We start from the raw sequence: 25,154 nt of genomic DNA, 5'->3' as shown, positions 1-25,154 counted from the left end.
GTATCTTGATGGTCCTTCAACCCCAATTATGTACTACATTTCCCTCTACCATTTCCTCTTATTTACATTCCCTCGGTCATTTCCCAAGCCACTGAAAGGCTCACTTCCAAGTCACCTAATACTGTATTTCAAATGAAATGTCATGTGAAATAGGTCTTGATTTTTTAAAACCCTGACTTAACTATCCTTAGTGGAAGAGTAATTTATAGTCCCAATTTCCCATAACATCCTGCCAATTTAAGGGAATAATTCAGACATTTAACATTTCAAATAATGCTCTATTTGTCTTCGAAATTAAATAGACATTCCACTTCCAAAAGGGAAATGTCCATCCTTTCAGGAAGTCTCTTCTGATATATATTTTTACAGACAGTAGATGTCATGGGATACTTATAAATAGTATCTCTTCTCCCAATCTTGTTTCTTCAAAAAAAATTATATTTTATAGCATCTAACTGCATATTCAGTTACAATACTGTTACTGTATACACATTTCCATGTTAACCTGGATTCCTTATGACTTTTCATCTATGACTAAGAAACAATTTCAGAACTGAGGGGATACTTTCCAGCTAAAGACACTAGATTGAATACTCACATTTGCCTCTACTGTCTCCATCAAACACTCATAAAATAATATTAGAGATAAATTATGAAGATCATAAACCCTCAAAGACAAAGCACATTGGAGAAGAGACAAAGTCAACATAATTTTGGAAGCTAGGAAAGAGACGAATGAGTGTTAACTCACACTCAGAAGACATGAGAAAAAATGACTCACAGCCTGCAGTGGAGGAAGCAAAGAAGCTACTTGATTCGCACCACCCAACACAGAAATTGGTGGCATCAGCTATCTCTGGAACTGCTCGCAGAGAGTAAGGCAAGGGGGAAAATTAATTGGAAATTATGTAAGCAGTTAGAATCCTCAGAGATGCTCCTTCACCCTTCTAGACTGCTGTTTTTCTCCAACTCCATCAAAGATTAGAGTTTTGTTTCCAGCAGAGGGTACCACAAAACCTGGAAGACAGCTGGGAGCAAAGATACTATAGGGACAAGGGCAGGTTGCCCCAAGATGAGCCATTTTGGCATAAAAATTATTTTGGGTTAAAGAGCAATCCAAACTCAGCAAATTCAGGAAAAGCTCTTAAACCTCCTCCTCAACTGCCTCTAAGAAGTTTTGATAGAGGACCAGCTCCAGGAAGAGAGCCATAACCAAAGATAACTACATTATGATATGAACTAGGCATGGTACATAGGGAGGAACCTAGCAAGGCCTGTTTGATCACAGTCATCTATGCCCCATTGTTTCTAAGTTTGGCCCAGCAAACATTTGTTTACTAATCATTTCTCTTTTTCATCTTCCCATGAATTGCATTCCTTTCCTTCAAGTTACAAATCCTTACTCCCTCCCTCTCCTTAGTTCAGAATGACATAATACCTCATGCTGCCTCAATGTCTTTGGAGTCTCATGTCTGTGTGGACTGCCTGTACATATGAAATTAAATTTGATTTTCTCCTGTTAACCAGTCTCATGTCAACTTGATTTTTAGTCCAGCTAGAAGGACCTTGAAGGGCAGAAGAAATTCTTCTTCCCTGACAATACCACACTAAAAATAAGGGGATTAGCCTCCTACCTGGCTCTCAGAATGCAAGCAATGAATTATAACTTCCCTAGAAATTTAACTATTTCCTTCCATTAGACTGGACGAATCTTCTGTGTAAGATTGGAACAGCTCAAAAAGAATGAGCCTAAAATCATTTACATCATATAGCTAAACTGAGGTTTCCACCAATATTTTAATGTCTCACTCATAAAAATGAGCAGGTAGCTAAGGCTACCAGATGCATGAGAAAAGGCACAGATGAACAAACTAACAGAAAAAAAAAAATCATGATAGAGAAAACAGACAATATTAATTTAAAAAACTTTAAAAACTCTTGGTATCTGCTAAAAAATGAAGAAGATACTATCTAAAAGATTTGGAAACAATATAAAAAGAGTATTGAAAAACAGTAGTGAAACAAGACAGCAGAAATGAATAACAATAAATCTGGAAGATAAAGTTGATGAAATAACTCTGCTTCCCAAAGACAAGTGAAATAAAAAGGAGAAACAGATGAAAAATGAAGCAGGAGTAATCAAACAATTAGTTCAATCTAAAGGTCTATCACCCAAATAGTAGGAATTCCAGAAATAAAGAACAAAGATAATTCAAGGGAGTAAAATATCAAGGATTTTTTTTTTATCCCAGAAACAAAACCAGGAATTTTCAAACTGAAAGGCTCTTCAAAGTTCTCAGTATGTTGGTTTAACGATAGGCCCTCACAAAGGCACATCATCATCAAATTATATAACATGGACAAAAAAAGTCCAGAATTTTCAAGAAAAAGAAAAGTAGATGCCATACCAATAATCAAGAATAGAATGGCACTGCACTTCTCAAAAGTTACACTGAAAAATTAAAACAGAGTTACTTCTAAAATGTTTAAAAAATATTCTTTGTAATCTACAATTTTAAAGCCATCCAAACTATCAACTAACTACAAACATAGAGTAAAAAAATTTTCAGACATGCAACATTTGAACAATTTATCTTCCAGGCACTTTCTCTCAGGAAGCCAATTAAACATCTTTTCTATAAAAATGAGGTTGTAATCCAAAAATGAGACACAGGCAGGATTTAGGAAACAGAAGATCCAATAAGAAATAGATGATGTAGAAAGGAGATCCAAAGAAACAGTTGTGTTAGACAACTACCAGGATAGAATGGAGGAGGTCAGAAGACTTTGGAAAAACTTCCTTTGAATTAAACTTATAAAATATAAAATGCATTTCAATGTGTTGGGGGGAGGATATTATTATTTAAAGAAATTTTAGGATTGAATCAATGTTGAGTGAATGAAAAACTGGGTGGATAAACAATACCAAAAGTGAGGTAATAATTAAATCCAGATACAGAAAGTATTTGTGTAATATAGAAGAACTAATGATAGCTAACTGTCTAGCTCAAGTATAAAGGTCATTTACATTGACATATTAAGGTGAACACTGAGAAATGATAATCACAATCAAAGATGAGGGAAATACGAAGTGTGTGTGTGTCTATGCCTGCACTGTGGGTGAGAAGTTGAGAAAGAGATGAATCTTTTGTCTTCCAAGGTGGTCAACAGATAATGACTAAAATGGAGAAACCAAGAAATGATAATATAAATATATTATTATTAAAGATATGAGGAAGAAAATGAAGTACTCTAGAGAGAAGGAATGGAGTAGGACCAGAGGAAAGAATTGCTGTGTGTTTTGTTTTGTTTTGTTTTTCATAGCAGCCATGTAGAACCATTTGACTTTTTAAACTCGGTGCATTAGCAAAGAACAGATAGTCAAACAAAAACAGCAAAAGACTAGGTACTACATAAAGTAGCAAAATCAAATGGACAATGAACATATAATACATGTTCATCAGAGAAGTGCACATTAAAACCATAATATTGGGTGCCTGGGTGGTTCAGTAGGTTAAGTGTCCAATTCTCGGTTTCAGCTCAGATCATGATCTCATGGTTTGTGAGATTAAGCCCTGCCTCAGGCTCCATACAGAAGCATGGAACCTGCTTGGGATTCTCTCTCTCCATCCTTCTCTGTCCCCCCCCCCTCTTTCTTTCCTAAAATAAATAAACAACAAAAAAATCACAAAATATAGTACCACAACAGAAATAAGGATGAAATAAAAAAGAGAGTACTTAAGTACTGATAAAGTCGTGGTGTAACTGGAATTTTCACTTATCACTACTGGAATATAAATAAGTACAACCACTTTGGGAAATAGTTTGGTACTCTCTGTTACAACTGAACCTAAGCATACCTAGCAATTCTATAGATATATCCATGTATGGAATTTTTTGTATATAGTCACCCAAAAACATGTGCAAGAATATTTATTGTAGCAAAATAAGCAAAATTATAAAGAATTCAAATGTCCAAGGATAGAACGGATGCATACATTTTGGCATATCCAACAGAATGGAATGCCATTCCAGAAGAATTTAAAAACTACAGCTGTAAGCAACAGCATGGGTAAATCCTACATATCGAATGTCCAACAAAAGAAGTCAGACAAAAGTGGTCATATATTGATTCCATTTGTACGATGTTCACAAAGAGACAAAAGTAGTCTATGGTGTTAGAATGGCTCATCTTGTTGGGGTCTTGGAAGAGGAAGGGAGACAGGGCTTCTGGGATGCAGATCATCTTCTCTTTTTAAATTTTGGTTCTGTTCAAAGATGTTTTTAACTTATGAAAATTCAGTGAGTTATATATTTGTTTTGTGTTCTTTTCCATCTACGTATCACATTTAAATAAAAGCTTATTATCTTTTTTGTGTGTTTTCTGGACTTTCTGATTTTCCCTCTTCCTGCACTCCCAGGATTGTTTCAGGGCTTTGAGATCACCCTTAAATAAGAGAAGCTGGAATGCGACATTTATCAAAGGTTTTTACTAGACAACTCTGCTAAATATTACAGAAACTGAACAGAGAATGGGAGAGTGACTTAAATAAATTAGTTTTCAGAAATCCCTTCAACAATGCAGAAAGCCAAGAACTTATATTAAAACAAAAGAAACTACCTATTGTGCTATAGAAGCAAATTTCAATCTCAAACCTAACAGCTATTGGAGCTTCATTTTCCTCACCTATAAAATGAGGATAATAGTAGTATCTACCTTATAATCCATTTAAGTTATCACTATAGGAGGTGGCACATAGTCGCCTCAAAAATATTGGCAAAGGGTATGTTCATAGACTGAGGAATAGGGAAAGGGTTTCTCTTAGATGCCCAGCACTTGTATGCTAATAACTATCAAAACATAAAAAAGTTCACTTCATGAAAATGTATTTACTTGACATTAAAGTTTTCCTTGATAAAAAAAAAATGAAAGCTGTTAAATCACAAAAAGATCTGCAGATATAAACAAAACAGATACCAGATCTCATATAATCCTTGATTGCAAACTATCTGTTCAGACATCTTGTTTCTTTCTGATTTTTAAAGTTCCATTTTTCTGAGGATGTGTTATGTCACACCTTAACATGTGAGAGGTGTTTTTTTTTTTATTTTAGAATAGTATCCTTATTATTAATCTCTGCTGGAGTGGCATCACTGAGAGGCTCACATTGTTTTTATTCTACTTCAAGTGAAAAGGTTGGAGTGGGGGATCTGAAAGCCCTCTATTGGAAGAGCGGCTCAATGTTTATAACTCCCTGAACTCGGAAAACTCATATGAACGTACAGGAACATGTTTTCTTTGTAAGATTTAAAGGATGCTTATTTCACAATAGTTTCTTGAGATGCTCTAAAACGAAAATGGCTTTGAAAAATTCTGTCACTGAAGAGTTGTATTAGCTACAACTGATAACATTGCTTTCATATACAGAAGTTATAGAGGGCAGTGTGTATACTGCTGATTCTTTACAACCTACTAATTTATTATCATCTACTATTTACTTATTGGACCTTCTCTCGTTCTTACAACATTGTGAGATTCTTGCAGCTTGAGAAGTTATATAACGTGGTCAGTGACACGTGGAGAGTGGCTGAGTTTCTCCAGGTTGAAAAGTTGTACTGTGCCCCATTGTCCTGATGTAAGAACACGCTATGGGTAAAAAATGTATTACAGTGGCACTTCCTTCTGGCACTTTCAAGATTAAACCCCGATGTTAATGAGTTTGGGAAAAAGAAATGAACAATCTTCTAAATGGAAGACTACAGCTGGCAGGACAAAATAATGAAGTAAATTTTTAAAAGTATGGAATTTTAAACCACCAGAGAAGAATTCAAGTCCCAGATACCCTTCCTTATCAGCTTTACAAACTTAAACAACTCCTTTAATCTCTTAGCCTCTATCCCCTCATCAGTAAAACCAAGATGATAATACAGCTATTATAGGATTAAAAGAGAGATACCATAGTGTCTGGAAACAAGCAATGGAGACTGTAAAGACCTGTCCTCCATGAAATATGTCTATTATACCAGTCCAATTCTAAAGAACAGAGTGTAAACTAAAGTAGAGGAAAGCTAGTCTCTCAAACCATCAATGTGATGTAGGTGGTTTACAGAGGAATCATGGTGGTACCCTCAGAATTCAGAGTTCAGTTAAAAAAAAAAAAGAGCCACACACACCAGAGATGAGCTCTGAAAAACTGTGAAAGCCTTTTTAATCAGCTTTGCCTTTCTGAAAAGGATAGCAAAGGATGGTGTTTAAAAGCCTGGGCTTTGAAGCACAAGAACCACTTAAACCACAGCTCTGACCACTTGTTAGCCCTATAATCTTGGGTGTGTTATGTGACCGTTCTTAATCTCAGTTTACTCAGTAAATGAGGATAATCATTCACTTACACAGTAAGTATGTTTTAAATGCATGCTAAGTGCCAGGCACAATGGTGAGAGCCAAAGCTACGGCAGCAAACACTGACAGAAGTCTCTGTCATCATGGTCGTCAGCCTTCCACTGGGGAAAGACATGCTAAACAAGACAGATGAGTGATATATTCAATGTCTTAAATGGTTATAAGTACAGTGAAGGCGGAAAAAAATGACAATGGAAATGCCATTTGGGGCAAAATTTGGGGTTGCAATTTTAAGAGACTGGCAGGCAAGGCCTCCCCAACAAGAGGTATTTGAGTTGAGACCTGAAGGATGTAAAGAAATGAGGCATGTATATGAAGAACAGTCCAGAAAGAGAGAACACGAGGAGCAAAAGTCCTGAGGTATGCTTGAAAAATGGTGAGTGGGAATAGTGGATAGACTCCTCAGATGGAATTAGATAAAAATACAGGGCTTGAAGACACTAATCAAAGACTGGCTTCTGGGTTATGAGGTTTAGAGAACATATGTCAAGTGCTTAGCACAAGATCCAGCCTAAGCATTAAATAAGAAGTATGGAGGCACCTGGGTAGCTCAGTCAGTTAAGTGTCTGACCCTTAATTTCGGCTCAGGTCATGATTTCATGGTTTTTGAGATCAAGCCGTGCATCAGACTCTGTGGTCAGCACAAGAGTCCATGGGGATTCTCTGTCTCCCTTTCTGTCCCTTCCCTGCTTGCACTCTCTCTCTCAAAATAAACACGTGATAATAATAATAGGAAGAAGAAGAAAAAGAAGAAGAAGAAGAAGAAGAAGAAGAAGAAGAAGAAGAAGAAGAAGAAGAAGGAGGAGGAGGAGGAGGAGGAGGAGGAGAAGGAGAAGAAGAAGAAGAAGAAGAAGTTGTTGTTGCTGTTAAAGAGTTTCTTCACCATTCTGACTACAGTCTTCAGAGACTAGAGAAATTCTGCAAGAGATATTGAGAAAAATTATGTAGAAAAAGAAATGTAAACGTCTCCAAAATGCTAATGTTATTATACCAGTCTAATTCTAAAGAACACATAAGTGACTGTGGCGTTTTTCCGTATAACTGAAGACCAAGCATCTGGAAAAATTAAAGCTTGCCGTTGGTTGCTTGGCATCATTTACTGAAAGAGAGTGTCATAATAATTTGCTGACAGTAAATCAGAAAGTACTTAGAAGTATAGTTATAGTTCTTTAACTGTTTCATTCAAGTGGTCCAATTCAGAAGGGACTCCTTGTCAATTTAAGAACCTGGGAAATGTATTTGGCCACACTTACTGGGGTCAGCGATGTGCTCTGATAGGCCAGGGATAGTCTGCAGGGGGAAAGGGTAAAATGTGCCATCCAGTTAATGTACCAAAGTTTCTTCCATAGATGCTAGTGCTTCTGTCATTCAGAAACATGTTACACAAATCCCATATGATCCCGTTTATATTTCTTATCATTAACACCTTGGTGTGAGAAGAATAGGACCAGCAGGACAGGGATAGAAGAAAAATGATTAGGGCATGTATAATTTTGGTTTTAAGATGCTGTGGGATAATAATTGCTATATCAAATTAGTACTTTGTAGGTTTTTGGGAGTCAGGGGAGAGAAGTTAAATGTATATGTCACCTATGCCTCAGGGATGGGTGGTAGGAAGAAAGGGGAGACACAGCAAGTCAACAGGCAGTCTTTTGTGATACATGCTATGAAAGGGAAATCCAGATCACTATGAAGAATGCTGGAAGGGGACTGACCTTGACTAAGGAGTGGGAAGCTATTTCTGAACAATAGCTTAAGTTAAGATCTACGTGAAAGAATGAGGGAAGCTGGGGACTGGGTAGTGGGGTAAGAAGGAAAGTGGAAAAAGAGAAAGCCAAGAGTTCTAGATACAGCAAATATCAGAGGCAGAGGTCTGAGTGTGAAAGACTGTTGCTCTGAGAAAATCTGAAAAAGTTCAGTGTTGGAAGGACAATGATTCTAAGGTGGAAAGGGGAAGTAGCTGAGAGAGAGTCATTGATACTAATGAAAGGAGGCCAGGGTTTATGCCAAGGGCACCGAAGACCATTTAAAGGTTTTCAGCACAGATATAATTTGATTGTATTTATATCTTATATGGTTTATATTGGCTGTAATACAGGAAGAACTGTTGTTTCTTGTTTGTTTGTTTTTTTTTTAATGAGGAAGGAACAGGACTTGGGGTCTACAGATTTGCCTTCTAATCAATCTAGGCCAAAATCATTCCAGTAGTTTAGACTAGGCAGTAGGATGGAGAAGGAAAAAAAAAAAAAAAAAAAAAAAAAAAAAAAAAAAAAAGAATGCAGTGACTGATTGAATGGGCAAGTGAGCACAAAAGAGAAGTCAAGGATAACTTTTACTCTATATGACCTAAAAAGGTCAGGGATGAAGGTGTGTCACTGACAACAATAATTTTCTCATTCTCCCTGAGATATGCCATGATGACAGTGTTGTCTTTGGAGACTGCCACAAAATGTAAGTGATTCTTATTACCTATTGATTCAATAAATATTCTGACCGATTGCTGTGTGCCAGACACTGTGCTAGGTACTGGAGACACAGTGGCAATAAGACCAACCCTCCTTCCCCCCTGTTCCCCCCCACGCCGCACCATGGAGTTAACACTCTGGCTAGGCAGTCAGACCATACCAAAAAAAACCCAAAAAACAAAAAACAAAAAACAAAAAAAACTCCCCAAAGCAAAACAATCATCATGTCAGAAAGTGATAAAGGCTCTGAAGACAAGACAGTGAACAGGAGGAGGGATGAGGGTCTCTCTGAGGAGATACCTCTATTTTTTTGTTTGTTTTTTAATGTTTATTTATTTTAGAGAGAGAGAGAGAGAGACCGAGTACAAGTTGGGGAGGGGCAGAGAGAGAGGGAGACACAGAATCTGAAACAGGCTCCAAACTCTGAGCTGTCAGCACAGAGCCTGACATGGGGCTTGAACTCAGGAACAGAGACCTGAGCCGAGGTTGGATGCTTAACCGACTGAGCCACCCAGGCTCTCCGTCTCTGAGGAGATAACTCTTGAACAAATACTTACATGACATGAAGGAGCCAAAAATTCTATGCAAACCAAAGATTAAGGGAAACATGACTAGTATGTTCAGAAAATCAAGGAGACCACTGTGTGCGGAAAAGAAGGCATACAAGTGAAGGGGAGTACAATGAATGAAGGGGTCAGACAGGTAACAGGTAGGGGGGCACAGAACATGTAGTCTCAGAGATCATGGTAATGATTTTGACTTTTACGGTGTGAAAATAGGGAGCCATGGAGGATTTGAGACAGAGGAGTCACTAGATCCAGATTATATAATATTGTCCCCTTGATTACTTTGTTGAAAAGAGACTATAATTGCACCATAGTGAAAGAGAGGTTAAGGCCTGGTTTTTTGTTTTTTTTTTTTTTAACGTTTACGTTTACTTATTTTTGAGAGAGAGACAGCATGTGAGTGGGGGAGGGGCAGAGAGAGAGGGAGACACAGAATGCGAAGCAGGCTCCAGGCTCTGAGCTGTCAGCACAGAGCCTGACGTGGGGCTCAAACCCATGAACTGCGAGATCATGACCTGAGCTGAAGTTGGCCGCTTAATCATCAGAGCCACCCAGGCACCCGGGTTAAAGCCTGTTTTTACATTCATCTAGAGGAGAGATGATTATATCATGTGCAAGAGCAGTGGTGGTAGAGATGTAAAGTTTGGGTGCTAGATGTATTTTGGAGGCAGCACCAAAATGCCCTGAAAAAGAAAAGTCAAGGACAAGTTCAAGATCTTAATCCAGGGAATGTGAAAGGCTAGATCCTGCCATCAGCCAGAATAAGGAAGACCAGAGGAGGAGAAATGTGAGAGGGAGAAGGATTGGAGGCATACTAGGTTATTGGAGACCCTCAATAACCACTCTTTTCTATTATTCTAAATTAATATCATATATTTGTGATCAACATATAAGTCTGTGTGTTGCCAGAAGAGAGAACATTATCAATCAGAGCTCGGGGATTTGTAAAAAATAAATAGATAAAATACACATTTCACTGATCAGAAGTAGTTTAGAACAGGCAGGAATTTAAGATGTATGTGAAGGAGAAGGAGTAAAGCTAGAGGGGTAGGGAGAGAGCAGGCATGGGGGTCTTTATATATCATGCCTTGCAATCTGGCTTTATCTCACAAGCACTGAGAAGGTACTGAAAAGTTTTCTTAGCAAGGTATTCTTTAACAAAATAAAATCATGATAAGAAAACCTTTCAGTACCTCCTCAGCGCTTACAAGATAAAGTGTCCCCTCATGGACTCAATCTACTTTAGCTAAAATTGTGGCCACTTGTAGATAACTTTAAGGTCTCTGTTAAACTGGAGAATGCTTTAAAATCACATTAGCCCACCAAGCCAGAAACGGCTTATCTCCTCAACCATTACCAGAATGAATGCATACATCTTGATGTTTGATTCATCATATTTTGGACCCAAGTGGACATTTTCAGGCAACCACCATTCTTAATCAGTGGATTCTATTAGAAGAGAGTGATGCAAATCGCAAGAGTTATATTTCTCCTCAGTCAGCCTATTGGCTTCGATTAATCTTTTTCCACATGATCTATAGTGCAATACATAGTCTTAGATACAAAGAATTCTTAGATACTAGTTACTATGGCAAGCTCGTAATTTCTGGGTTCCAGTTGGTCATATTTTCACAGACACTTCATTTCCTTTCTGGTTAGCCATTGTGCTTCAAGTTATGGTGGTGTCTGTATTCCGCAGGGCATAGGATTAAAGAGGAATATATGAACCAAACTCCTGACTTTCACAGTTCAGTAGTGTGAGCTTTCCTGGTGGGAGCAGGCACTGCTTGTCATATAAGTAGTCAGGAATTATTTTCTGCCTTACTAACTAGACAAGGTAATACCTAATAGCTTTCATTTATCTGATGCGGAATGTCAATCTATTACAAATACGGCTCCCTTCACTTTGCTTTCTGGAAAGGCATTCTGACAATGGTACTGGAAATTCACAAAATTTTTAAACTAACGGCATTTCTGTCTTCCATCCTCAGTATGATACACTTTAAATTAGATGTCTTTTATTTATTTATTTTTTAAAGTGTATTCATTTTGAGAGAGTGTGAGCTAGCATGAGTGTGGTAGGGGCAGAGAAAGGTGGGAAGAAAGATAGAGAAAGAGAGAAAGAATATCCCTAGCAGACTCTGCTGCTAGTGCAGGAGTCCAAAGCGAGGTTTGAACTCACGAATTGTGAGATTAGGACCTGAGTCGAAATGAAGAGTCAGATGCTTGACCCACTGAGCCACCTAGGTTCCCTGAAATTAGGTATCTTTTAAATGAGATTTCAAAGGGAGTTATTACAACTTGAAATTTACAAAATGATAACAGTGGACCATGTGAAATTGAAGGTCCTTGACTGTACTCATCCATTTATCAAGTATTTACTGAATTCAAATGTAATAGGATATTTAAACTGGACTTTTCCCATATCAGAGTGTTGGCAGATGATAATATATTAAGGATTTCTATATTCCAAAGCTGAGTGCTCGACTACCTTTATAACACTTCCAAAACCAGCTATGCCTACATTAACCATTAACCACCTTACAGCTCTGTAAACAAAGGCCTAGAGATGTAGCAAGAGATGTGGGCAAGGCCAAAAGTGAGGATCTTGTTAGAGAAAGCTGTTTGGCATGCTGTCAGTTCTAGGTCACTTTTGAGGGTGGGTATGGGGATAGAGGTAAGAACTTTCTCTGAAAACTCATCTAAGGGTGACAGACTTCAAGTACACCTAGAAATGTCCCCTGGATGGTGAGGGACATAGCAACTGGCATTTGACATACCTCAAAAGTCTAAAGGTCAGTGCCTGGATCTATGGGTGCCTCAGCCACATAGCACAACAAAAACAAACAAAAACTACATCAAGAGAGGGCTGCACTTGGGCTGATGGAGGGGAAAGGTATCGTTTCCTACAGAAGAGAGTCAGAGCTTCCACTTAATCATATGTGAATCCTGCAGGGCAAAGGATCCACAACAGGGGAGGGGACCTTCACAAACTTAGAGCTGCAGAAGGGTGAAAGGATTGCCCGTGTCAGAGGAACTTCATTTGGAAATCCCTAGTGACCAAAGACCCTCACCAAAGCGCCTCATGAGGCAAACACTAGCCACTGCACATCATCTCCCATCCAGAAAGCCTCAAGGCTGGAAGACCACTGTACCTGTTATGTGAGGCTGTGTCCTCTTTCCTATAAATCTCTCTCACCCTGAGGAGGATTGATGATATCTATGAACTTTAAAATTGGATATTGAAGGGAAAAGGAGGGAAATTGCCCATACCTGGCTTCTTACTGCAGACTTCTCGGACTGAAGCAGGTCAATGAGTGTGAACAGTAAAAAGCTTCTACTTGGCATTAACACAATATTGACTTAATTGCTTAACTGAGATAATTTTTCGTCCTTAAAGCTCCCAGTAACACAAGGACCTGATAAGCCATAGTGAGATCAACATCTTCCCAGCATTTTATCTGTGTATAGTGCATGTGTGTCTGTGCATAAAAATTGGACTCCTATTGAACATGCCATTTTTTAATTCATAATGTCTAAGGCACACCAGATACCAGGAAATTTTAAAAATACTTTCCTTTTTTGTTTTTTAATTTAGTTATTTAGGGGCGCCTGAGTGGCTCAGTCAGTTAAGCAGCTGCCTTCAGCTCAGGTCATAATGATGGTTTGTGGGTTTGAGCCCTGCATCGGGCTCTCTGCTGTCTGTGCAGAGCCTGCTTCAGATCCTCTGTCCCCCTTTCTCTCTGCCCCTCCCTCACTTGTGTTCTCTCTCTCTCCCTCTCTCTCAAAAATAAACAAAATTTTATAAATAAAAAAAAGTTATGTATTTATTTTTGGAGGGAAGGGGTAGAGAGAGGGAGAAAGAATCCCATGCAGGCTCTGAGCTGTCAGAATAGAGCCCAATGTGGGCCTTGATCCAACAAATGGTGATATCATGACCTGAGCCAAAATCAAGAATCAGATGCTTAACCAAATAAGCCACCCAGGTGCCTTAAAAATACTTTCCAGTGGGGCAGTACTGTTTTTATGCATATTTTTTAAATCAAGAAAGGAAGGCACAAAAGATTGAAGTAACTTTCCAAGATGATAGAGTAAGGCCTTAGAATTAGACAGAATGTTCCAGAGTTTATGTTCTTGACTGTACATTATATCCCCCATCTCATTAAATAGTCTTCTTCCTTCATAGGTTTGAAAGGTCCCATACAATCGTTGCCTATAATTTATTCCACTAATTCTCCACTGTTATAAATCTAGGTTTCTTCCAATGTATTATTATTTAAAATACCATCCTTTGAAGATTGTAGGTATGTCCTCAAACCTCATTTATGTGTCCATCTCTGATTATTCTCTCAGTATAAATTCCTAGGCAAGCTTGATGAATGAGTTCAGACCACTTTCAGGGTTTTCTAAGATGATTACTCTCATTTTACACTAAAAAGCTAATGTTGCCCCCATCACATAGCTAGTAAAGCGTAGAATTTGGGAATAGCATCCAGGCTTCCTGATGCCGAACTGAGAATCAGAATGTTTGTTTTTCCTATGTGAATTTGGAGAATCCACAAAGGTGTAAGGAAATATTTGTAGATGGAACTGTGGGTAGCCTTTTCAATGAGGTCTCACGTCTGCCTAGGTACAAAGTCATCTATGCTATCAAGAATATTGTGAGAACCTGGTGTGAAATCTTCAACACCAACAAATGGGAAACAAACAATGGCAAAAAAAATAATAATAATTCCCAAGTGTCCTTGGGGAAGTAGCCTATTGTTTCTGAATCTCAGTTTTATTACTGGTAAATTGAGAACAGAATTAATGATAAATATCATTTACAGATACCTATTGTATGCCAGGCACTCTACCAAGTGATTTAAATAGATTATTTCATTTAATCTCACCATAATATTATGAAATAAATGATAGCGATATTCCTTTTTTTAGTGGTAAACAAGCTTAGAAACATTACGTATATCTGATATCATATATTCTGAAACCCCAACTTAAAATGAGCTAGTGTGGCTTCAGAGATTGTACTCTTTATCCCTATTTTCTTTATTCTCTTCCTGCCTTAGGCACACCAAAAATTTTGAAAGGAATATGTAAAAACAATGCACATAAGGAAGTAGGAAATTATGGCTCATTCTTCACAGGAAAACATAATTTATTTGGCCTCCTATAGAACTCGTTTGGTTCAACTGCCCTTGGACACAAGTAATGTGATCAAGAGGAAACAGATTAGGGGCACCTGGGTGGCTCAGTCGGTTAAGCGTCTGACTTCAGCTCACATCATGATCTCACGGTTCATGGGTTCAAGCCCCACGTTGGGCTCTGTGCTGACAGCTTAGAGCCTGGAGCCTGCTTCAGATTCTGTGTCTCCCTCTCTCTCTGCCCCTTCCCCAACTCGCACTCTGTGCCTCTCTCTCTCAAAAGTAAACATTAAAAAAATTTTTAAAAAGAGGAAACATTACTGGAAGGTGTATGAACTTTGGATTCAGTAATACATGGGTCAGAACCCCAACTCCACTAGTGACTGGCTGAATACATACATATGTATTCTCGTAGATGTTCAAAAGGCTGAAACTAGCTGCCTCACAAGAAGTAGATGAAAAACTTTGGGGACTTACAATAGATGGGAGATGGGCTAATGTAAGTTTCACTTCACAGAGGCTAATTCGTGAAGCAGATCTATTATCAGAACTTAGGCCTCTGTCCTTTACTCCAGTCCTCTATACTACCCTCTATACTACTAACCTAATTTATAGTCCATATCCTTATTTGTGAACAAAAGGTATCACTCCCAAAAGTTGTACTGATATGACTTGAAAACTTGCTCTGTTTCAAGGAGATGAGAATGAAAAATGGCTTGAGGAATTTTTCCTTATGCGTGAAACCAGACAAAATGGCGACCCTGGCAGGTAAAGGACAGGGTTTTGACATAGCTCCAAACAGCTCCAAGACTTAAGTGGCAACAGCATTTTGGAGCCATGGGAAACTATGTTAGATCTCAGGCTGAATTTCTCCATCATAGCTGAAAGAAGAAGAAAAGTTGAGTGGGTGGAATTGAGGACAGGAAGAAGGTACCAAACAAGGTACTCAAGGTGAATGATCTTAGTGATGGTGGGTCTGGGCTCGTCTCTCCCTCCACTACAATGCCTCTTCTCTGCTATTCTCTATTTCTGGAAACCTTCAGAGAAGTGAACAGCTCCTCAAACCAATTCCCAGTCATCTAACTTTAATGAAATTTTAATAGAGCATCTGTGTGGTTCAACTCAGAGAAACCTCAGATCCTTATATTTCCCTTTTAAATGATGCCACAAAAGCACTGCTTACTCAAGCAGCTATTGGTTGTACAACAGCAGCAATTTTAGGAATAGAAGCTGCCATTTACCAAGCCTGCACCATGTGACAGACAACCAGAGAAAGCTCATGATGAGAAACGGTAAATAAATCTCCTGACTGCTAGGAATTCGAAGGGGCACATTTACAGTCTCTTTCCACATGCCTTCCCCACAGTCTCATAATACCTGGAGAAGAAACTGAAAAAATACTCTCTTTTCCACTGACAGAATGGAACTATTATCCATCTTCTTAAAAGCTCTAAAAATGGGGTGCCTGGGTGGCGCAGTCGGTTAAGCGTCCGACTTCAGCCAGGTCATGATCTCACGGTCCGTGAGTTCGAGCCCCGCGTCAGGCTCTGGGCTGATGGCTCAGAGCCTGAAGCCTGATTCCGATTCTGTGTCTCCCTCTCTCTCTGCCCGTCCCCCGTTCATGCTCTGTCTCTCTCTGTCCCCCCCCCAAAAAAAAATAAATAAACGTTGAAAAAAAAATTAAAAAAAAAACTCTAAATGTTTTTCCTGAAACAAGAGTGGGCAGGGAAAATGCATACAGATGAATGCCAGCAGAGCTCTCTCAAAATCAAAGCAATATTTAAAATTTGGAAGACTACAGAAGTCTTTGTTTCTTTTTATTTGGTGGATAGATAACATACTCAGGGCAAACTGCTACTCTCTGTCTCTATGTCTGCAAGTCCCTGTGGCACAGGGAAAAGAACAAATTATCTGGCAAAAAAGTCATTTCCCTTTAAGGAAAAGCTAAAAGACTACCCTCTCCCCCCCATAACTAAGAAAAATGAAGTCCTTTATGTGACTTTTTATGTTCTTTGTAGTAGGAAATTATTTTTAAAAGTTTAAAATAAACACAAATAATATTTATTATATTAGAAAATCCAGATAATCAAAATAAGAAAATAGTTATTGGACATTATATTGTGAATGGATAACACAGTTAAACTTTTTGCTATTTATTGATTTCCCTGAATATCCTTAAAAATTTTTTTGTTTTTTAATGCTTATTTATTTCTGAGAGAGAGACAGTACATGTATGTGCATGCATACAAGCGGAGAAGGTTGGGGGCTGGGAGGACGGGCAGAGGATCCAAAGCAGACTCCACACTGACAGCAGAGAACCCAATACAGGGCTCAAACTCATGAACTGCGAGATCATGACCTGAGCAGAAATCAGATGCTAAACCAACTGAGCCACCCAGGTGCCCCCCCCAAACTGAATATTCTTGATCAGGTATTTAATATACTTTGGTAACGTTTGCAGATTATGAGAGGCTCAATGGTTATGTGAGTTTATTGAACAATATTTACAATAAAGGAACCCATTTCTGAAGCAATGTGGGAGAAAGTCAAGGTCTGCTAATTTTAGGATATCAGTATAATTTCTTTATAATTTTTTACATTAGACTATGGTCTAGCCTATAGTTTGATAAGTACTGTCCAACTTTGTCTGATTCACAAGATCCTGGTTATAAGTGCTTGGGTATACAGCTTAGAATTCATGAAATATACAAGTAGGAAAATGTAGTAAAATTAGATGCCTTGTCTGTACCACCACCAGACGAGAACATCTTCATTTATATCCCAGTCAAAACGCTTTCTAAAACTGACTGCCTAGTATCGTCAGAGAGAAATCATTTTAGAGAATATTCCATTTACGATGTGTGTGTGTCTAAGTTTTATATTATGAGACATTATCTTCTTACTACACATATTAAAAGCACTTTGTAAAAAGAAAAAGAAAGAATAAAGGGTTTTCTCTTCCTTTAGAACACAAGGGTTAGAGTAACTTACTTGTTGAGTGCGGTTCGAGCATTCACCTGTTTATTCTGTTGGTGGGAGAAAGTAGACAGAGCTTCCACATCAACCTGGTGCCTATGACAATAAGAAGGTGCATCTCACAGAGCACATGGTGGCTATAAGCCAGATTCTGGTTCTTGGATGGTCAAGAATTTTCTAATTATAGTGGCTCTGAGCACTTCTAAAAATGTTTTATCTGTCAAAAAATGCTTATAAGTTGTATATTATCAGTAACTAATACCGAGATACATTTACCTAAAATACATATGTGTGTGTGCATACATACATAAAATTTTTGTAAAGATTTTTAAAAATGCTACATCTTAACCTGGTGTTGTCAGTAGGCATTAATTCTGCCTCCCAGGCAATATTTGGCAATGTCAAGAGACATTTCTGCTTGTCCTGGCTGGGGATGACCCAGTTAGTGGTATTTGGTGGGTACAGAGTCCAGTGATGCTGCTAAATAACCCACAATGCACAGGACAGCCCTCCACAACCAAGAACTATCTGGTCCACAAGGTCACTATTGTCAAGTTTATGAAACCTTTAACTGGACATAATTTGATACCTTATATGTAATGTCTACTTTTTCTTGCTTGCACATTTGCTTAATGCCAAGTAGAAAGTTTATTCTCATTCACTTCTCAGAAGATGATGTTCTGCTGTTTTCTGGTAGGTTACCTATTTTTGGATTTAGTGCAGCTCCTTGATTTCACACTGAAAAGTCTCTGGGAGGACTTTGTGTTGTTTCATTTTGTTTTATGTTTGGCTACGTTACGTCACTTTGGCATGATCTCCTATCAGCTCCCTTAAGTTAACAAGAAAGCTTTCTCTAGCTGCTCTATCCTAAAAAAGTAGCAAAATGACTTCTGATTCTTCACTCATCTCTCATTACACATCTCAATGTTTATGCTGAAACCAAATCAAAGGTAAGGGCATAGAGAAGGACCAACATAATATACTGTCCAAAAACCAAGGAAGATAAAATTTTGCTTATCCTGAGTGGGGTTATAAAAAGCTTACATTTATGCTGAAAACTATAGAAAGCTTATGAAGGAAATTGAAGAAGATTTAAAGAAATGGAAAGACATTCCCTGCTCATGGATTGGAAAAATAAATATTGTCAAAATGTCAACACTACCCAAAGCTATCTACACATTCAATGCAATCCCAATCAAAATTGCACCAGCATTCTTCTCGAAACTAGAACAAGCAATCCTACAATTCATATGGAACCACAAAAGGCCCCGAATAGCCAAAGGAATTTTGAAGAAGACCAAAGCAGGAGGCAACACAATCCCAGACTTTAGCCTCTACTACAAAGCTGTCATCATCAAGACAGCATGGTATTGGCACAAAAACAGACACATAGACCAATGGAATAGAATAGAAACCCCAGAATTAGACCCACAAACGTATGGCCAACTCATCTTTGACAAAGCAGGAAAGAACATCCAATGGAAAAAAGACAGCCTCTTTAACAAATGGTGCTGGGAGAACTGGACAGCAACATGCAGAAGGTTGAAACTAGACCACTTTCTCACACCATTCACAAAAATAAACTCAAAATGGATAAAGGACCTAAATGTGAGACAGGAAACCATCAAAACCTTAGAGGAGAAAGCAGGAAAAGACCTCTCTGACCTCAGCCGTAGCAATCTCTTACTCGACACATCCCCAAAGGCAAGGGAATTAAAAGCAAAAGTGAATTACTGGGACCTTATGAAGATAAAAAGCTTCTGCACAGCAAAGGAAACAACCAACAAAACTAAAAGGCAACCAACGGAATGGGAAAAGATATTCGCAAATGACAGATCGGACAAAGGGCTAGTCTCCAAAATCTATAAAGAGCTCACCAAACTCCACACCCGAAAAACAAATAACCCAGTGAAGAAATGGGCAGAAAACATGAATACACTTCTCTAAAGAAGACATCCGGATGGCCAACAGGCACATGAAAAGATGTTCAGCGTCGCTCCTTATCAGGGAAATACAAATCAAAACCACACTCAGGTATCACCTCACGCCAGTCAGAGTGGCCAAAATGAACAAATCAGGAGACTATAGATGCTGGAGAGGATGTGGAGAAATGGGAATCCTCTTGCACTGTTGGTGGGAATGCAAATTGGTGCAGCCGCTCTGGAAAGCAGTGTGGAGGTTCCTCAGAAAATTAAAAATAGACCTACCCTATGACCCAGCAATAGCACTGCTGGGAATTTATCCAAGGGATACAGGAGTACTGATGCATAGGGCCACTTGTACCCCAATGTTCATAGCAGCACTCTCAACAATAGCCAAATTATGGAAAGAGCCTAAATGTCCATCAACTGATGAATGGATAAAGAAATTGTGGTTTATATACACAATGGAATACTACGTGGCAATGAGAAAAAATGAAATATGGCCTTTTGTAGCAACGTGGATGGAACTGGAGAGTGTGATGCTAAGTGAAATAAGCCATACAGAGAAAGACAGATACCATATGGTTTCACTCTTATGTGGATTCTGAGAAACTTAACAGGAACCCATGGGGAGGGGAAGAAAAAAAAAAAAAAAAAGAGGTTAGAGTGGGAGAGAGCCAAAGCATAAGAGACTGTTAAAAACTGAGAACAAACTGAGGGTTGATGGGGGGTGGGAGGGAGGAGAGGGTGGGTGATGGGTATTGAGGCAGGTACCTTTTGGGATGAGCACTGGGTGTTGTATGGAAACCAATTTGTCAATAAATTTCATATATAAAAAAAAAAGGAAAAAAAAATAAAAAAATAAATAAAAAGCTTACATTTACTAAAATCTCATCAATAGAAGATAAATGCAGGGTTGTTTATCTTTGTGGTAACATAAAAAACACAGGTGGGAGTCTTAACTTCATTAAATTCTAGACAGGCATTTTTTAAACAAATTATTTCAATGATTTAACTAAATGTACTTATGTTCTTAAAGGCTGAATATCACAATGGATAAAACCAATAACGAGGGGGGGGGCAATGAAACATAAGTGAATTCTATATAGCTCGAATGGGACCGTTTAATTAGCCCTGAAATTGAAACAAACCAAATAAAAGATTTAGTCTAATCATGCTATGAGACATTCATAATGCGTTTGCATTTTCCCTTGTACTCTGAGACTCAAGGCATCCAACATCACTATTCAAAGGCAAACAGAATTACTTAATGCTTCTTGCTAATGATCAATGTGACAAAATAATTCAGATAAGATATGGCATAGGTTTTCAGTGTTTATCCTAAATTCATCTAGATCCCTTGCACACAACTGACTGGAAAATGTATACTTGATCCTCACAAAAAATCTCACAGAATTAGAATACTGGCCAGCATTATGGGGCACCAGGGTGGCTTAGTTGGTTAAGCATCTGACTTGGGCTCAGGTTATGATATCACGGTTTGTGAGTTCGAGCCCCACATTGGGCTCTGTGCTGACAGCATGGAGTCTGGAGCCCACTTTGAGGTCTGGGTCTCTCCTTCTCCCTATGCCCTTCCCCTGCCCCTGCTCACACTCTGTCTCTCTCTCTCTCTCTCTCAAAAAGAAGTAAACATTAAAAAAAAAAAAAAATACTGGCCAGCATTTAATGGAATGGCTTTGCTACTGATGGCAGATAGCAGCACACGTGGAGAACCTTGTTTTATTTTTTTTAACCTTATAATAACTGCAAAGATTCATGAAAATGCAATTGTCAATCTTAAATTTAACAACCGTAACATTTATGTAGGAACCCATGTCCTGCCTGCCCTTGTTTCGTTTTTCCCCTGGTCTTTTCTCCTTCATCTCTATTTTTCCTGCTCCACATTATGGACCAGAACATAAGCACTGATTCAGTTAACCCCTTATCAAGCAGAGAAAAGGCCAGAGGTCAAATCAACAAGTCATCAGAAACAACAGTTAATTTTTCACGAGCGGCCATTGACTCGGGCATTGGTCTAAGATAAACGCTCTCCCCTAATTCTTTAAAAGGTAAAAAGAGTAAGAACTTTACAGATGTTCTGGCTAAATATCTCAATAACAATTTAACAATTAGTTTATAACAGCAACCTGAAGTGCCTGGTGAAAGTACAGATTTGTGGGCCCTCGCCCAGACGTCCTGATTCACCAGGTCTGGGGTGGTAGCCCAGGAGTCTGGATTTTAACAGGAAGTCCATGTATTATCCTTGAGAAACACACACAAGGGTTTATACCACAGGCTTTGTGCAATGCAACTTATATTTTATTCTCAGTTCTAATAGTGGCTCTGTAGCACTGCAGAAGTGGCTAGAGAAGTTGCCAACCTGGATAAAGCTTTAGTTTACCATCTGTAAACTAAAGCAGGGACATCAGTCTCTTTTGTGTGTTAACATTAAAGCACTCATTTTAAAGGCCTGACACATAACTGGTACATGATAAATGGTCTATTGGTAGGAGTGGTATCCATCATTATCAACATCATCACCATCACCATTCTGTCCCCATTAATCCCTGGATACTCATTTTAGGGAAACACAGCAGTTCTAGAAGAAATAATGGGAAACCTTCAGATTTTTTGTTTAATTTTAGAAAACGTAATCAAAATCAAATGTACTACAGTAAAGACATGTGTGCTAAGTTACCAATTGGTGTCTTTGCTTTTGGCAAGAATATTTCAGCTCCGTGGAGTAATGTTCTCATATGCTGCTCAGAAGTAGAACTTGGCTCCTTGACACATTCTTCTTAAGGATAAGCCAATTAATATTATTTAATAAATGTGACTTGATTTGTGGATACTATCACAAAATATGGCAATGATGGTGTGCATGTCATTGACTTCCTTGTTGAATAATTTATGTAAATTTTGAAATATTTTTATAAAGACTCAGGCTGCCTTATAAATATACAGGTAGTACAATGTAGTCTGTTGGACAGTTTGGGCTCATTAAAAATATGAAAACTTTAAACGTGAAGGAAAGGAGCTTTGCTTCGATCTTTGGCATTACAGGAAGACACCCTCAAACTCATCAACTAAGAGGAATAATGATGACAACATCGTGTTTCCATTTTTCTATGCTATTCTATGGTAAGTGTCAAGTGTGACACTCCCTTCTCAGAAAAACACAATACAGTGGTTTTACCCTAACAAAACTCATGGGCAAATACACTGAAATGTCATCCTTACGTGGCATAATGCCATACTTACGTGGCAAATGACATCCTTACGTGGCATAAACCCCTTGCCTGCACTGACTGCACACACTGGCACACTGACATCGAATGGCACTTTTCACTCACACAAAGGTAGGAAGACGTCTTCAATTAATAAGAGAGCTGGATTTCACCAGATAGCACCAAGTGTAAACATTACATTTATTGCCAATAGAAAGATGCACATAATGGAATCTTACCAATACTAATCGGCTTATATTATCAGGTCCATGAACGATAATGTTCATTATAAACCAATATTAGAATAAAATTCCAAGCACACCAATAAACCTGCTGCTAGAGTTATTTAATGTGCTTTTACGCAAAGAGCATGTGGTTCTAATCTAGATTCTGTTGAGGCAGCAGATTGTTACAACTCCAATAGTTGCATGTTATGCTACCCAATAGATGATAAGTTGGGCAGGTCAGTTCATCAGGCTTTATCTCCAATTAGCACTAAAAATGCACACAGCAAACTATAGCAGAGAAAAGACTCGACCTTGCTAAATTAGACACGCTGGAGAGAGGGCAAATGAAGCCCTATTTTCAAAGGGAGGATCCCTAATACTCTGTAATCAAAATGTACCCTCTTTGGAAGAGGAACACCTGCCATCAAAACATAAGGTACCAAGTTAACCCACAGTACCATACTTAGAGAAAGAGTTTCATTCTCTATGAAAGATTCTCTCTCTGTCTCCACTCCCTATCCTCCCAAAATAACAAAACAGGCAAGGTTACCTTTCTCACAGTGGCTTCCTGTGAATCCAGAAGGACAGACGCATTTGTTAGGAGACACACATGTTCCACCGTACCTGCAGCCCTCTTGGCAGAAAGCTGTCACAAAAAAAAAAAATAAATAAATAAATAATAATAATAGTAAGAGATTTCTCTTAGATAAGATGGCAATAAGGAAACTCATGGTGAACAGCATGAACACAGAAACAATTCTTTCTTCGTTGCAGAGAGAATACTTATGTGTTGACATATTTAAAAGTTTCTGTATACAAAAAGAAATAAACATAATACATATTTCATTGGTTTATATGAAATCAATTGAAATAATGGATATTAAGTATTTAGCACAGGGCTGGCATGTGCTAAGGGGTAGTTAGTATGAGCAACTATTACTATTGCTATTATTCTGATTATTGATAAATTTTAAATCAAATAGGAAACTAGAAAGGATAGGGTAGGGTCAAAGGCAAAGGCATTTTATTTTATTTTTTTAAACATTTATTTATTATTGAGAGACAGTGAGAGATAGAGCATGAGCATTGAAGGGGCAGAGAGAGGAGGAGACACAGAATCTGAAGTAAGCTCCAGGCTCCGAGCTGTCAGCACAGAACCGGATGCGGGGCTCAAACCCACAAACCACGAGACCGTGGCCTGAGCTGAAGTGGGATGCTCAACTGACTGAGCCACCCAGGTGCCCCAAACGCAAAGGCATTTTAAATACGATTTTGAAACTACTCTTTGTAACTATTTTTAAAACATCCTTTATTATAATAAAAACATTTGTATATTACTTTAAAAGATTTGGAATAGTCTATATAATTTTTGATGACATAAATTTAACTAAGTGCTTACTGCTGGATATTTAAGATGTTTCCAACAATTCCATAGTAAAACATTACCTTGTCCTTATAGCTAAAATGCTCAATACACCTCAAATTATTCCTTTAGGAGAAATGCTTCAATGTGCAAATGCTGTTTCAAAGGATGTATTCTTTGTTAAGTCTTTTGATAAACCAAATCCCAACTCAGTGCTGCCCTGTTAACCTTCAGGGACCAGGTTGGTTTCCCATATTACCCACTAGCTGTATAGCTCCATGAACCTCTCCTTAGCAGTACCACCTATAATTGTTCACTTATGTATAATTAGTTACCACCTTCTATTTCATCCACTGGCCTGTAAGACCCATCAGGACAAGTAACTGGATTGTTCTTGCTCCCCACTGTACTGTAGTTTTAGAACCTGAGCACACGGTAGTTGCTGAATGAACTGACCTATATTCTGCAGACTATTCTGACAAGAAAACTCTTTTTCTAACAATTCCTCAACACTTCCATGCTGGATAATTTATGATCAAACCCTTCAGTATAACCCATAATATAGTGTACCAAAACCGCAGAAATTGTCATTAATGAAGATGATTGCAACTTGTTACCTCTGAGTTTCTTTCATTCACAAGAGACCTAGGTGAGCAAATGCTTTTAATTGCTGCTAGAAATATGCCACACTGGAAAAATGTCATCGTTATATTTTGCCATCATCACCCAAATAATATGGGTTTAACTTTTAAAAAGCTACATAAAAACCTCTGGAGAGTTGAACACTAGTTCAAATACATAGAACTTCTCACAATATTACCATTTTCCACATCATTTAACATCCCCTGGATAATTTAACATTCTGTA

The 25,154-nt window shown here is 38.3% G+C and overlaps 1 protein-coding gene across 5 annotated transcripts in view; it reads right to left on the bottom strand.

Moving 5' to 3' along the window:
* Window positions 1–25,154, bottom strand: part of NELL1 (neural EGFL like 1) — an 883,212-nt gene that overhangs the window by 212,368 nt on the left and 645,690 nt on the right. For all 5 annotated transcript variants that reach the window (XM_003993068.5, XM_003993069.5, XM_045039061.1 and 2 more), the window contains one exon: window positions 23,475–23,570. In XM_003993068.5, coding sequence (XP_003993117.2) covers window positions 23,475–23,570 — 96 coding nt within the window. The remainder of the gene's footprint in view (window positions 1–23,474; window positions 23,571–25,154) is intronic.

This window comes from Felis catus, chromosome D1, assembly GCF_018350175.1.
Source record: "Felis catus isolate Fca126 chromosome D1, F.catus_Fca126_mat1.0, whole genome shotgun sequence".
NCBI lineage: Eukaryota > Metazoa > Chordata > Mammalia > Carnivora > Felidae > Felis > Felis catus.
Note: the sequence above shows the minus strand (reverse complement) of the source record. Positions and strands in the feature narration are given on the sequence as shown.